This window comes from Mycetomoellerius zeteki, unplaced genomic scaffold (assembly GCF_001594055.1).
Source record: "Mycetomoellerius zeteki isolate Tzet28-1 unplaced genomic scaffold, Tzet1.0 scaffold470, whole genome shotgun sequence".
Taxonomy (NCBI): Eukaryota; Metazoa; Arthropoda; class Insecta; order Hymenoptera; family Formicidae; genus Mycetomoellerius; species Mycetomoellerius zeteki.
This window is the reverse complement of record NW_017257469.1, coordinates 26,243-40,983: the sequence shown is the minus strand read 5'-3', so window position 1 is coordinate 40,983 and position 14,741 is coordinate 26,243. Positions and strand designations below refer to the sequence as shown.

General features: G+C 33.2%; 2 protein-coding genes across 2 annotated transcripts; both read right to left on the bottom strand.

Annotated features, from left to right (window-relative positions):
- Nucleotides 1–4,366: 4,366 nt before the first annotated feature.
- On the bottom strand, nt 4,367–7,273 carry LOC108727150 (flotillin-2). The gene is made up of 7 exons (XM_018455132.1): nt 7,184–7,273; nt 6,428–6,660; nt 5,969–6,088; nt 5,659–5,873; nt 5,397–5,580; nt 5,062–5,208; nt 4,367–4,884 (listed from the first exon to the last, which is right to left on the bottom strand). The coding sequence occupies exons 2-7, from the start codon at nt 6,572–6,574 to the stop codon at nt 4,855–4,857; spliced, it is 843 nt and encodes a 280-aa protein (XP_018310634.1). The 5' UTR covers nt 6,575–6,660; nt 7,184–7,273; the 3' UTR covers nt 4,367–4,854.
- Nucleotides 6,871–7,462, bottom strand: LOC108727122 (flotillin-2-like). Its single transcript, XM_018455065.1, has 2 exons — nt 7,184–7,462; nt 6,871–6,934 (listed from the first exon to the last, which is right to left on the bottom strand). The coding sequence occupies exons 1-2, from the start codon at nt 7,447–7,449 to the stop codon at nt 6,871–6,873; spliced, it is 330 nt and encodes a 109-aa protein (XP_018310567.1). The 5' UTR covers nt 7,450–7,462.
- Nucleotides 7,463–14,741: the final 7,279 nt, after the last annotated feature.

Genomic DNA, 14,741 nt, shown 5'->3' with positions numbered 1-14,741 from the left:
CTCTTTGAAAACATGAACAAGGAGTACTACCATTGCGAATGTTTGCTCCAAAATTTATACACAAAGATCCTTAATCGTATGAAACGTCTTGCATTGTATGTCGAAAACGACGAACTAAATTATATATAAATGACAAGCTTTTAACCACAGTGCAAACTTTTGCAACCTCGCTAATGTGAAATATCGAATTTCGTATACATATACATATTTAATGAGCATGAGAATAACGTCAAGCTCAATATGTACAGGATTTGAAGTTGCAAAATTATATCAAGTATACGTAAAAAAAGTAATACGTAAAAAAGCGAATTTATTATAATTGGCGAGATAATTGACAAAATTTTTGCCTCGATTCTAATGTTTTTCACTCGTACTAGATGTTGTTTTTATGAATATATTTTTTAAAACATTTTTTTTTATTTTATCCTTGACTTCTCGATTCAAACACACATTAAAGACTATAACTCAAATTATAAAAAATTTTACCTAATCACACAACACAATTGCTTTTATCTTTTTGTTTTTGCATAATAATAATAATATATGATTATTCTTTAGAAAATTTTAATGCACTTGAAAATATATGTTATATATTGAAAAGCCGAAAAGAAATTAATACTTGTTATACATATTAATTTTTATGAAAAAAAAAACGAAATATTAGCCATTAAACTCCTGTATTTTGTTACAAATATTCCGCGGACTTATTTTGTGATTTTCTGCGACAAGTTGATTTTCCCCTCCCCTCTCTCTCTCACTCTCTTTCTTTCTCACGCACGCGATGAATACAATTCTACTACAATAATTGATTAAATTCCGCATTGATCTTGCTAAAAAAATAGCGATAAAATCTGAATCGCTCTTGTGTTTGAATATGTATAGTCAGCAACTAAAAGATTGTAACACCTTTTTTCAAATGGTTCTCGGAATACAGCTTACTCGCAGAGTGATTGGTACTTACTTATAAATCCATAAATAAAAACCAATCGTTCGGTGAGCAAGCTGTATTCCGAAATCCATTGAAAACAAAGTGTTGCAACCTTTTAGTTGCTGACTGTACATACAGAAGTGAATCAAGCACAATCGTATAAGCGATACGTTCAAATCGAGCATATTAATTTTCAGATTACTGTGTACAGACACCACACAATACAGAACACATTATGCATCGTTGCAAGTGCATCTTTTTGTGATTTATTTTAGTATCAAAGAAAATCTAAACAGATAGAATATCTTTCGCACAAGTACCAAACACATGGTTTAATATGATCTAATAGAGAAGAACTGCCTACATTTTTTCATAATGCATCGTATGCATCACATAAATGCAATGTATTAACTAGACTCAAACGACGAACACGATCTTTCTCTTAGCTTAACAAGGGCACGGTTAATGCGAAACGTCCTGATGATTGTTATTTAAGCGTTATTTTCTCTTTGTAGAAGAGAGGAAGATAAAAAGATATAGGTGTATTAGTATATAGTATATAGAGTGTAAAGGTGAACGCACATAGAAGTAGAAGTAAGTAGTAAGCAGTAAGTAATGAGACGTAAGATCTTTCATATGTATAGATATACTGGCAATGTTAATTGCCTATTTCATACGTCTTACTGCTTACTGCTTACTGCTACATCTATGTGCGTTCACCTTAAAAGTATTTCATTAGTAAAATATATATAACAAAGTTAGTACGTGCCAGTATTAGTCAGTTAATGTTCGATTAAAGACATTAATCAACATCTTGTTAATCAACTATTAGAAATATTTTACCTCGGAGTGTCCGACAGAAATGGGGAATACTACGTGATTCGTTATTGTTAGAAAAAAACAGATTGGACGCCTCGCAAGAATCTGATTCTGGCACGATGATTGATAATTATTTTCGATTATAATATATGTGTGTGTGTGTGTGTGTGTGTGTGTGTGTGTGTGTGTGTGTGTGTGTGTGTGTGTGTGTGTGTGTGTGTTTGTGTGTGTGTGTGTGTGTGTGTGTGTGTGTGTGTGTGTAGCCGATTACATCGGATTTGTCAAAAATTCGTAACTATTCTAAATCTGTATATGTATTTGTGTTGTGTGCTTTCTCGCATTGACTACTCATCGGAAAAGAAAGGGGTTTCCACTAAACCCTTAAAAAATAGATTGATATCTAATGATATTTCTTTCATTTCTGAGAGATTACAGAATTTTTATTTCAATTTAACGCTTCAAAAACGATATCGTTTAAAGATCCGTTTAGCTAATTTATGACAGCTATTAGAGCCGGCAATGTATCTTACCGTTAGATAAAATTTCTGCTGGATGATACTAGAATTATTAAATTTATACAATCACTAAATATTCCTTATTGGTTATTTTACCTTTTCATCATCATCATCATCATCATCATCATCATCATCATCATCATTATCACCAGCATTATTATTAATCTCTGAGGGAGGCTTTGACTTTTCTTTTTTGTACTGATCTACTGCATTAAGCATTTTGGGAAGACTTTTCGGTCTATAAATTTTATGTCTCTTGATTTTCCTTCTCAGTAACAGCAAATATATAAGTAGATTGATGGAGAAATATTATTTATACACGTACACACATATATATTGTACATGTATAAATAATATTCCTTTATCATTACATTCTTAATTGTGACATTACTCATTAAATAAAATAATATCATTAAATGCATAGTGAATGTATATAAGTATTTACTTCAATGATGAGTGACGCGAATAACAAGTGATAAGAAATGATCTGCTCTACACTAACATATATACTTTAGTACAGATTTCACATTTCTCACATTTTACATAGATTTATAAGTATGTCGCTTTAATCGTAAACTGAAACACATCATTATAGAATCGATAAATTTATAATATAAGAAAAATAAACACAATTTAACTACCGTTTTGTAAAAACATTCAAAAAAAGATAAAACGAGATAATACGTATATATATATATATTAAATCCATAATTTACATACACATATAGTAATCAATAAGTTACTGTAAAAAATAATATCGAACTTTTATTCAGATCATCCAGTTTTCTCTACTAAAGAATCGATATCGTACAAATTGGCACTTGTTCAGCTTGGAATACAATTACTTTTTGCTTTAATGCTGTGAATTCCGATGCGTGGTCAACCGAGAATATACATCGCACGCGTCGATGTAAAATACGATCAAGCATTCTCTTTAAATTGCCCTCGCGTGATGCACTTTCCTCGTCTTTTTGTATTTCACGATAATAGAAACTCTTTACGATACTCTATTATACATACGTGACTCTAAATATATACAGCGACTACAGGTGGCAGCAAATCGCACGTCCTGAACCGCGTCAAACGTCTATTCTTTCATTTATTTTTTCTTTTGTTAAATCACTTAATTATGTTGAACACAATGATATCGAAACGCTCTTAATCATATCGATTATATTAAAACTTTGAATTGCGGTACTGATTAATTGGAGACTATTGTATTCTGAGTCAAGTGGAATGCATAAACTGAGTGTTGAGATAGCACAAATAATGATTTTACGAAATTTGAAAGGATCTCGTCTCAAATAACTCAATTTTCTCTCTTTCTCTAGCGTAAAAATTCGTCATAATACAATAATTGTTGTACAATTAAAAAGGGAAGTTACGTGTATATTGATATAAATATTAGTAAGTCAAAGTGAAATAAAGTAGAAGATACAATTTTTTTCATAAGACGTTCATTTTCAATCGTCAAGAAAATTGAACATAAAAAATGTCTCTTCAGTAACCTTTATTTCTAAAATCGTCTCTTTCTCGAGATTTTTTACTACGAATTACAAGACAAGAGATATACATATACATTTTCTAAAAGCTATCAAAACAAAAGTACCTGTTATAATTTGTCGAAAAATATTTTACAAAATATCACGATTGTGGATGAAGCAGAATGGATTTTTGTCTCGGCAGTGATTTATTAGGCTTATTTTCCATTTGATGTATTCGTTATAAATTTTGTATATCGTAATTAGGATTTTCACGTATAATTTAGCCAGACGCCAGTGATTTTCTTTCATCAATTTCTCGTCATTTTTTCTTTCCGCTTTTTTCAATTTACTTCGTGTTGTGACAGCGAATATTCCTTCTATGCAGTAAAATGTTACTCGATAAATATTCATATCTATGGAAACATTGGAAACGATTGAACATTGTTTACTGAAATCTTGACTCCTTTTAGTAAATGAAAACACACGTGGTATATTTATCTTTTACACCGTGTAATTGTCGCGTCACTTTATGCATTCCAGTAGCAAGTAGTCGTATTTGCATTACAATCTTAATCATTTCTATCCTTAGGCACGGCCATGGGCAGTGCTTCTTTTCGAAAACAAATATCGAAAACGATCAATATTTATAATTGGAACAATAAAATATATTAGAACTTTGGGAGGATTGTCGCGTTTTTGTGTTGTGTATGAATGTAATTTTCGTGTAACCAATTTGTAATTCAAGATTGTGTTAATCGCCCGTCCCTCAAGTCACGATGACATCGGTATCACACTAACCAAATATAACATTATCGATGCACACGTATGGTATCGTGTTTAAAATAAGGAACGTGCGAGTACGACGCGAGCAAGTAGACTGGATTTATTCGCGCGAGGGATAAGGGATAAAAAAGCGTGCCTGCGCCACGCTACTTCGAGTGGACTTGAGGTAGAGCAAAATTCGGGAAAAAGGAAAAAGCGAAGAGTGTGTTGTCGATAGATGACAGAGTAGCAGAGAAACCTTTGGCAGTATAGATTTTGCCCCTTCTTCAAATCTGTTCCAAATTTATTCACCTAGTCGTCGTCTTTGGATTCACATCGCTTGGCATTACTTTGCGCCTGGTATTTTTCCTAATACCTACACATAGAACAACATCAATTATATTAACGGATTGCATGTTTCGAACTGTCCATTAACACTTAAACGTATAATAAGCATTGTTTTTAAGTCACGCATTTTGCTCTATTTATTATACCGAATTTAAGAGACAAAAAGGAAAAAAACAAGCTTTTAGTACTTGACTTTAGAACATACTTTGGAAAGATCTACCCCAGTCAGCGCTTGTACAGCTGGAGGTACTTGCCCAACAAGACGCGTAAGTTCTCCACTGGTCGCATCGCTTCCGCCAAGAAGTACAATTTCTTCCGTTCTCGCTAACGGTGCTGCGACTTCGGCTGCGATCTGTACAAAGAGAGGAACGTTATTATTACAATAATAACGCACGCGTTAATATTACTATGTGTAAACGTAATGGCCATTCTACGATAGCTAGAAATTGACCAATCACAGTCATCAATTTCCAGCTCCGAACTTCTGATTTATGACTAATGGCTTATTGTAGAATGACCATAATATAACGCATCGTTCACCTTCGGCAAGGCATTCAGAGTGATGTTAAGAATCGCCGCATCGCCGTATTTTTTATAAACCGCTGCTTTCATTCGCATGCGTTCGGCCTCCGATATACCGACAGCTTCTAGAGCGTGAGCCTCGGCCTCTCCGATCAATCGAATTTTCTCAGCTTCGGCTTTTGCTACGTTTACAGTTTGAGTTCTGTAAATGGATGGTATTGAAACAAGTTACGTCAAACAAAAATGATAAATTACATCTCCCGTTTCGCGAAACTTTTACCTTTTTCCCTCGGCAATTCTTCCCATTTTATAAAATTCAGCTTCGGCTGGTAATCGCACTGTGCTCTGTAGCTCATGTTCCTTTCGACGGACCTCTTGTTCCTCGACTTCGATTTGCTTGCGCCTTTCCACAACTTCTATCTGGATTTCCTCGTTTCGTATTCGCTGTTTTATCTTTGCCGCTTGAAGCTCGTAAGCTAATTGGGCCTCGGCTTTCTGAAGAAGTAGAATAAAATATATACGTAAATACTTTGAGAGTGACTTTGTTGGAAATATTGATCGCTCGCGTATTTTACAAAGAATAAACTTACCGCTGTATTTACTTCTTGATCGAAATTAGCCTTCTGCAATTGATAGAGTCTCGCGTTGTCCTCTATCTTCGTGTCGGTATTATATTTTATATCCATCGCCGACTTTTCGCATTCCGCTTCCTATCGTAAAACAATGAAAAAAAATTATAAGTTGCGTTGACAAGTTGCAAACTGTACAAAACTGTTAGCGATACCATCTCTTTCTGCAAATTGAAATCGATTTTCTTTTCCAACGTAAATGTAAAAAAAGGTCGCTATTTTGCTGCATAACTGCATTCGTATTCCCGTTCTCACTTTCATTCTCTCTCTCTCTCTCTCTCTCTCTCTCTCTCTCTCTCTCTCTCTCTCCAAGCTTATTGAAAAACACACTTTTAACATCATAATCGAGAATATAAGTGTAATTTTTGAAAAATTTATCATTTTCATATACAGTGATGTATCGTATAGGCCAAAACATACCCTAATACCGGCATCTCGATTTGCTTCAGCGACGCCTACATCAGCGTCTCTTTTAACAGCCGCTGTTTGGGCTTTGCCGAGCGATGTTAAATATTGAACCTCGTCGTAAACATCCTTTATTGTGAACGAAAGAATCTCGATACCCATGCGACCGACATCTGGCGCAGCAACTTCTCGTACAAGAGCCGCAAATTGATCTCGATCCTTGTAGACTTCTTCCACAGAAAGTGTTCCTGAGAAAAAACGTTATTTCCTTCCAATGAATTCATCAGAAGACTAATTTTAATTCATTTGATGGATCCAATTATTTATTTTTCGCGCGACAATTTCCTTGTCGTGAATAAAATATTTGAGAAAAACTTTCTCATATCTTACAAATTACATTATAGGTACACTCTAAAAATAACAGTGTCTATGTAATTCTCACTGTGTTAGTATTAACATTAACACCAACATGATGTGGATTTAGCATCATGCAGATGGGTTTTTAATCCACAGCAATATTTTCTAGAGTATACACATTACAGATATTAAATTATTAATTATTCTAATTATTCTAATATTAATCAGAAAGCTCTATATGGAATAGGAGAGGTCGAGACACACAATTGTGTTATTTATTAAAATGTTTTTATATTACGTGGCCTGTTAATTGTTAATGAAAAGGTGCTAATTAACCACATCGATCGAGAGATAGTTTCAAGAAAAAAAAACGGCAGTGTATCATAGTTTGCTTAATTATAAAATAAAACGTACCTAATATAGCTCGAAGGTGACCCTCTAAGGTGGACAGTCTCGTGAACCCTCTTTCCAAGAAACTGTTCACTGGCAGTGTGCAACAATTCGTCGGCTTTCATGATTTTGCACTGTGCCACTCCAGTAACCGTTAACGGTACTCCTTGTGCCGTTTCCACACTCTCGCATACCGGGTTCAGAGTCATCACCTCCAGCGATAACCGCTGTACGTCGGTGACGAACCACCAGGTGAACGCGTATCCGCCCACGATGGTCCTCTTCCTCATGGAGCCGCAGCATCCTCCTATGGAACGCAAAGATGATTCATATGAGTGTTACTAATTTTTGCAAGAGAATTTATTTGCGATATAACTTTCAATAATATCGTTGATATATAAAAAAAACAAAGGAATGGTTTAAATATACAAAGTCATATCCCCCGATTTATTAGACCTGCTATATAATGACATTGTTTGTGTAAATATTGTTTTTATACTTCATAATGTTTTTTTATAAACAATTCTCTTAATCTCACATTCTCATTTTAAACATTAACATATACAAATTGTACAGATTGATACAAGATCGTCTTGTATCAATTTGTACAGAATATCATTAATCTGCTCTCAAGTAAGTCTTAAAACATTATTTATTAATTAATTTCCTATTAAAAATTTAGTACTGAGTCAATGTTTTTTATTCAATTTTATTATAGTGACTTCCTTATTAGTTTGAGTATCCGACGAGATACGACAAACGAAGATAATAGTTTTTACTGCTTAATGATGTCTTTTTCATTTCTGACAACTCTTATTTTATTATGGATTCTGACGCCTATTATATCTAGAATTTGTTATTTCCTATATTTGAAGAGAACACAATAATGATGTCGAAAAGTCTGTAATAATATTTATGATTTTTAATATATACGATTATTATTTTCACAAAAAACATCTTGTGTTGGCTCACATTGGCAACTTTTCTTAATATATTTGTTAAATTATTGAGATTTCATCGATATTCGAGTTTTATTATTATCGGGATCTTATTATGCCTTGGGATCTTCAAATTTTGTTTGTAGAAATTAATTATTTTTTATGAACAATTGTCGAGAAGAAAGAAATATATCGATGCTTACATTGAGATAAATCAACCTTACACATCAGTTAAGATTAACAATAACCCATCTGTATGCAAAATGTACACTATTATTAGCAAAGATTTCGCGAGAAATATTGAATATTAAATATTGAATATTAAAATAATGAAATCGTATAACATTTATGTTTGTACTTCTTACTAGTGTTGACCAATTAATTTGCACTTATTTTGAGTATTAAAAGTATTGTTAACAATAATTTTAATATTGAAAATAAGTGATTAATTGGCCAGTATTAATGTATTAAATTTCTATAAGGGATTATTATTATTTCACTCAATAATAAATAATTATAAAAGAGGGGAGCGGAAAAAATTCAGGTTAAAAAAAGATTTGCTTTCTAGGGTACACGTTAGTACGATGTCATTGATTACTTTATAATTCCGAACGATCGTTAAACGCACGCTTAGTGTCAGAACAATAAGTAGGTCAGTCCCCATAGCGGACGAGTAATTCTTTACCATAAACCGGTATCAGGAGACACAGTAGTGTCTCGGCGCTAAGCCAAGCGCAACGACACTACCGTGATTACGGAATTACTCCGATCTATCGAGACATGTCGCGTCATCGTGTGTAATTTTTGAAATATCTGTCACGTTTCTTTTCTACATTATAGACGTAATCGCAAACAGATAATTTCTAAGGGTGCGTCCAGACTATCGAGCCGAGCCGCGAGCCGAGCCTACGTCCACATTATCAAAATGAATATAGGTTCACATCAAAGCTTTGAATGTCTGGACGCACCTAAGAACATCGTTGTATAAATCTCAAAGAAAATAACGAAATGCGTATGTGTACAATAAAAAATCTAGGAAGCAGATAATTGACGTTTTTTATATAATTTTCTCAAAAAGAAAGACTCGTCGACAAAAATTATCAATTTTGTTAAATTTTTTATCTACGTTTATTACGTTTTCGCATTTCGTCAGTTGATGACGTCTATGTATACGTTTTTCGTTTAAAGTCACGATTCTCAAAGGCGTGTAGAGAATAATGGAGAACGGGATGGATTCTCCAACATATATCGACGTGAGACGAACAAGAAAAAAATCGAGAGAGGGAGAGAGAGAGACACAGGACCGTTATATGCTGCCTTCTACTGAAGGGGACTGAAGAGCCCGGAAACCATAGCCAATATATTATTCTGAAGATACTCGGCTACGTGCGAGTAGGCACTGTAACAAGGTCACGATCAGTATCACTCTGCTCTTCGTCGAGTAACATCGTTCACGGACAGAATAATTTTGTTAAAGTATCTAAAAATTTAGGTATAGATACAGAATCTGAAATTATTTTGTCAGACTATCAAAATAATTAGAAGGATACTCAAGTATGATCAGTAATGTTGCAAAAAAATTTTGACATTCTAATAACCATCTTGAACGTATTACATAATATTATTTTGCTACCAACAAAATTATTTTCAGATCTATATCTAGCTACATTTTTAGATACTTCAGCAAAATTGTTCTTTCCGTGTTTGGATGTTCCATCTCTTCGTTCTTTATCAATCAGAAGTTTCCATATACCCGCAACCTGCTCTCATTTATCGGTATTTTTTGATAACTAAGTTCCACTTCGATATTTCGATACAAAATATGAACATACAACGGAAGATTTATTTTACATTTTTCAGAACTAGTTAAAATTCTTTGCTAAATGTGCTTAAAATGTGATAACAAGTACAATATTCACTTTGATGTCGTTGAACTTACAAAGTATCGAAAACGCACGCAAGCAGATTGACTTTGGTAAAACCTGAATAAGATTTGGAACAAGGCAAGCGGATTTAAGGCAAGTCTCATAAATAATCACACTTAGCGAGAGTAAACAAATTTGCGTTGTAAATTATTTATTGTTTCGGTTATGATAATGCGACATTTCTATTAAAATTATGCAATTGTTCTGTCCACTAAAGGCCATGGCACACACCTTCCGTAACAGTAACCATAAGACGTAAGAATTAGCCAATTACAGTCAAGAATTCTTTTGAACTCTTAATTCTAATTGGCTGATTCTTACGGTACGTCTTATGATTACTGTTATGGAAGGTGTGTGCCATGGCCTTAAGACTTTACTGCATGATAATCTAATTGAAATACCATTCGTTGTTTTTATATATACAGGGTGTCCCATTTTAAATGATCCAGCCAAATATCTCGAAAACTAAACCCAGTAGACAAAAATGTTTCAGACAAAAGTTATTTGACTCGAAAGGGGACATAAGATGATGCCATCGATTTGACCTTGGATAGTTCTCTGAAGGTCACGTGAAGGTCACCTTTAATTTTTTAAATGGAACCCCTTATTTCTCATTGCACATTCTAACAGCTCATCTCGAGAGCTTTCCAAAACACTATAATTAAGTTAATTTTCGTTAAGTACTAGTTAAGTTATAACAGTGAAAAGGAATAAATCTCATCTAAACTTTAGGGAATAAATATTAATATTTCTAAAAATGATTAGTAAGATTGGGGCTGATCCGGCCGATTAAAGCAAGATCGGGGCTGATCCGGCCGACTAAAGCAAGATCGAAACTGATCCTATTTAATATTTTAATAATAAATTTTTGTACGTTAAATTCATAAATATAAAAGTTATTATTTGTAAATGTAATAATTATTTAGCAAAAAAAGTTTCGCTAAATAATTAAAAATTTCATGGAAGATACGGGCCTAATGTATTTGTCACGGACGCTCCTGAGGCCGGATCAGCCCCGATCTTGCTTTAGTCGACGTCTTATAAGTTAGCGAAACAAAGTGAGCGGAATCGATTCTAACAAACATTTTTATTTGTTGCTCTGTCGGTTTATTTAAAAAAACAATGTTTCGCTAAAAAGGAAGATTCAGTTAGCGGAACTGAATCTTCCTTTTTTTAGCAAAACATCGTTTTTTTAAATAAACCGACAGAGCGCAACAAATTTTTTTCTTTGGCAACTTTTTAGCAACAAATGAGCAACAAATAAAAATGTTAGTTAGAATCGATTCCGCTCACTTTATTCCGCTAACTTATAAGACGTCTTTAGTCGGCCGGATCAGCCCCGATCTTGCTTTAATCGGTCGGATCAGTTTCGATCTTGCTTTAGTCGGCCGGATCAGCCCCGATCTTGCTTTAATCGGCCGGATCAGCCCCAATCTTGCTTTAGTCGGCCGGATCAGCCCCGATCTTGCTTTAATCGGCCGGATCAGTCCCGATCTTGCTTTATAACTTAATTAGTACTTAAAGAAAATTAACTTAATTATAGTGTTTTGGAAAGCTCTCGAGATGAGCTGTAAGAATGTGCAATGAGAAATAAGGGGTTCCATTTAAAAAATTAAAGGTGACCTTCACGTGACCTTCAGAGAACTATCCAAGGTCAAATCGATGGCATCATCTTATGTCCCCTTTCGAGTCAAATAACTTTTGTCTGAAACATTTTTGTCTACTGGGTTTAGTTTTCGAGATATTTGGCTGGATCATTTAAAATGGGACACCCTGTATATATAAAAACAACGAATGGTATTTCAATTAGATTATCATGCAGTAAAGTCTTAAGGCCATGGCACACACCTTCCATAACAGTAATCATAAGACGTACCGTAAGAATCAGCCAATTAGAATTAAGAGTTCAAAAGAATTCTTGACTGTGATTGGCTGATTCTTACGTCTTATGGTTACTGTTACGGAAGATGTGTGCCATGGCCTTTAGTGGACAGAACAATTGCATAATTTTAATAGAAATGTCGCATTATCATAACCGAAACAATAAACAATAAAAAGTATATATGTATATCGGTTTTATCAATAGTTCTATCGAATTACGTCCAGAAAAAGCGATTTAAAAAATGAGATGCTAACTTCCCGTCTTACCATCCAGTATTTCACCGGATTTCGAACGTATGAGGTGTAAAGTACAAGAAACCAAAGAGTTCTATCGTTAAAACTTAATACAGCAATAGTTCTGGCCAAAAAACCAAATAAACTGTCCGAAAACGGTATATATTAACACGTACAGGTGATATGCTGGTCGAAATCAAACAGTTCTATAAGACTTATGGTGCTTGTCGTGTAGCTACGGATGTATCCTAACGAGTTCCGAAGAGTTCTCATGATAAAAATTATTTATTAATTTTTTAAACAATTTTTAAGACCCGAAAGAGGCCCTTTTCAGAGTACATGTGTGATATGCTGGACGAAATCAAACAGTTCTATAAGACTTATGGTGCTTGTCGTGTAGCTACGGATGTATCCTAACGAGTTCCGAAGAGTTCTGATGATAAAAATTATTTATTAATTTTTTAAACAATTTTTAAGACCCGAAAGAGTTTTAACGATAGAACTTTGGTTTCTTGTACTTTACACCTCATACGTTCGAAATCCGGTGAGATGCTGGATGGTAAGACGGGAAGTTAGCATCTCATTTTTTAAATCGCTTTTTCTGGACGTAATTCGATAGAACTATTGATAAAACCGATATAGAACTGTAGAACTATGGTGGATGCGAGCAGAACTGGTGTCTTTTCATGCGATGCTGATATATGATATGCTAGCTTCACACATGTATACGAAAATCTGTCGAACAGATAAAATTGTTTGACAATAGGGAATTGAAGAATTCGCAAAATAACTATGAATAACGCGAGTGCGTACAAAATTCGCTTGAAATTACTTAACAGATTTGAAAGTTTTACGAGTAATTGATATTCATTTCGCACTGTCATATTGCTCAGACCGAGTCACGTGGCTTCCTCTTTGTCAATTTCTAACGTGATGATTGCCAAGCTATCGATTTTATTTCGACAGTACAGTGCGTTGGTTTGATTCGGTTAGATGTTTCCTCAACTTTTTAAATTGAATAAAAAGAGAATGACTAACACTATTATTTATATCAATCACGTCATACAAAAAAATATTTTTTGAGGAAGTTGTAATGCCGCTACGTGGCAATCGAAGAAGTTTTTAATAAAGCATCTGTTTTCGTACAAAGAGTTACGTTCACAATTATTAGTAAGTTACAACATTTTACATGCTATCCAACACATTTATTATGTTTTATAAAATAATATCAGATATTTACTGTCTTTCATAAATTTTGAAAATAATCTTAGAAATTGGTTATTATATTAATAAATAATAAAGAGCATTCAAGCCCACACAAGATCTTTTTCACAGAAAATCTATACAGTAAAAAAATTTGTGTATTTGTGTTAACAGTTTGTATTGAATTTTTTAACATATTCGAGTGTTAATTTAACACATAATGTGATTATATTATTTAAAGATTTTTTGTGAAATTGATATTCAATGTTTCTTAGTGTCAAAATGACACAATTTATGAGTAAGTGAACAAGTAACATAAAAATAATGTGTTTTAAAACACAAAAATTAACGTTAAAATTCTAAGATAAATGAATAAAATACGTGTTAATTTTATAAATCATAAATGTTAACTTTTTTAAAAAAATATGCTTCCACTCGGTTTATTTACAAACTATGTCGATATTACCTTTTTGGTACATATTCCTTTACATAATATTTGTGTAACTTTCGAACATATTCATTTTGTGTTAAATTAACACAAAAATTTGAGTGGACCGTTTGGGGAACATGCGATTTATGTTAAATTTAACACATTTTTTCCAACTGTGTATTCAAATCCGTTATATACAAAAATCATAAAAATTTATATATTGCTTATTGCTTTGATTTTATTAATTTGTTTTCAATTTCACAGAAATTAAAAAATTGTGCGTGAGTACTTATTATTTCTTGTGTGTTTGGTATATTTTGATATATTATATTATAAGAACAGATATATACCAAATATGCTCTTATATTTTCATTTTTTTAATCAGAAATCCATAAGAATATATCATACTCATTACCTTTTTTTATTATTTTTGTGAAAAAGAAAAGAAAAGAATTTACCGAGTAGAGTATAATTGTCCGCGTATAGATACGTAAGACAGTTTCGTGCTACGCATTATTGCTGCGAGATATTATCGTATCTCTTAGGGTACATTCTATTTTACGTATGATGTCTATGATGCATCATTTATCCTTGTTGCTCAATGAATGTTAAACAAGGATAAATAATGCATCATGCACATTGTGTAAAACGGAATGCACCCTTGATTTGTTCAGTGATATACAGTCGAATCTCGATAACTCGAATCTCAAGGAAAGAGCTAAAATTTTTGAGTCATAAGGTTTGTTCGCGTCGCATGCTCCAACATGTTCCAATATGCTATTGAGGTTTCGACTTATCGAATTTTTTTAGTAAAAGAAGGTTAGCATATGAAAATTCGACTTACGGAGGCTTTGTATGAAAGTTAATAAGTTTCCAATTAAATGACTTTTAAAAAATTCAATTTTTGACAGTCAATTATTTATTTTATACATATAATAAATATTTTAGGGATAGTCGGATTAATCAAATAA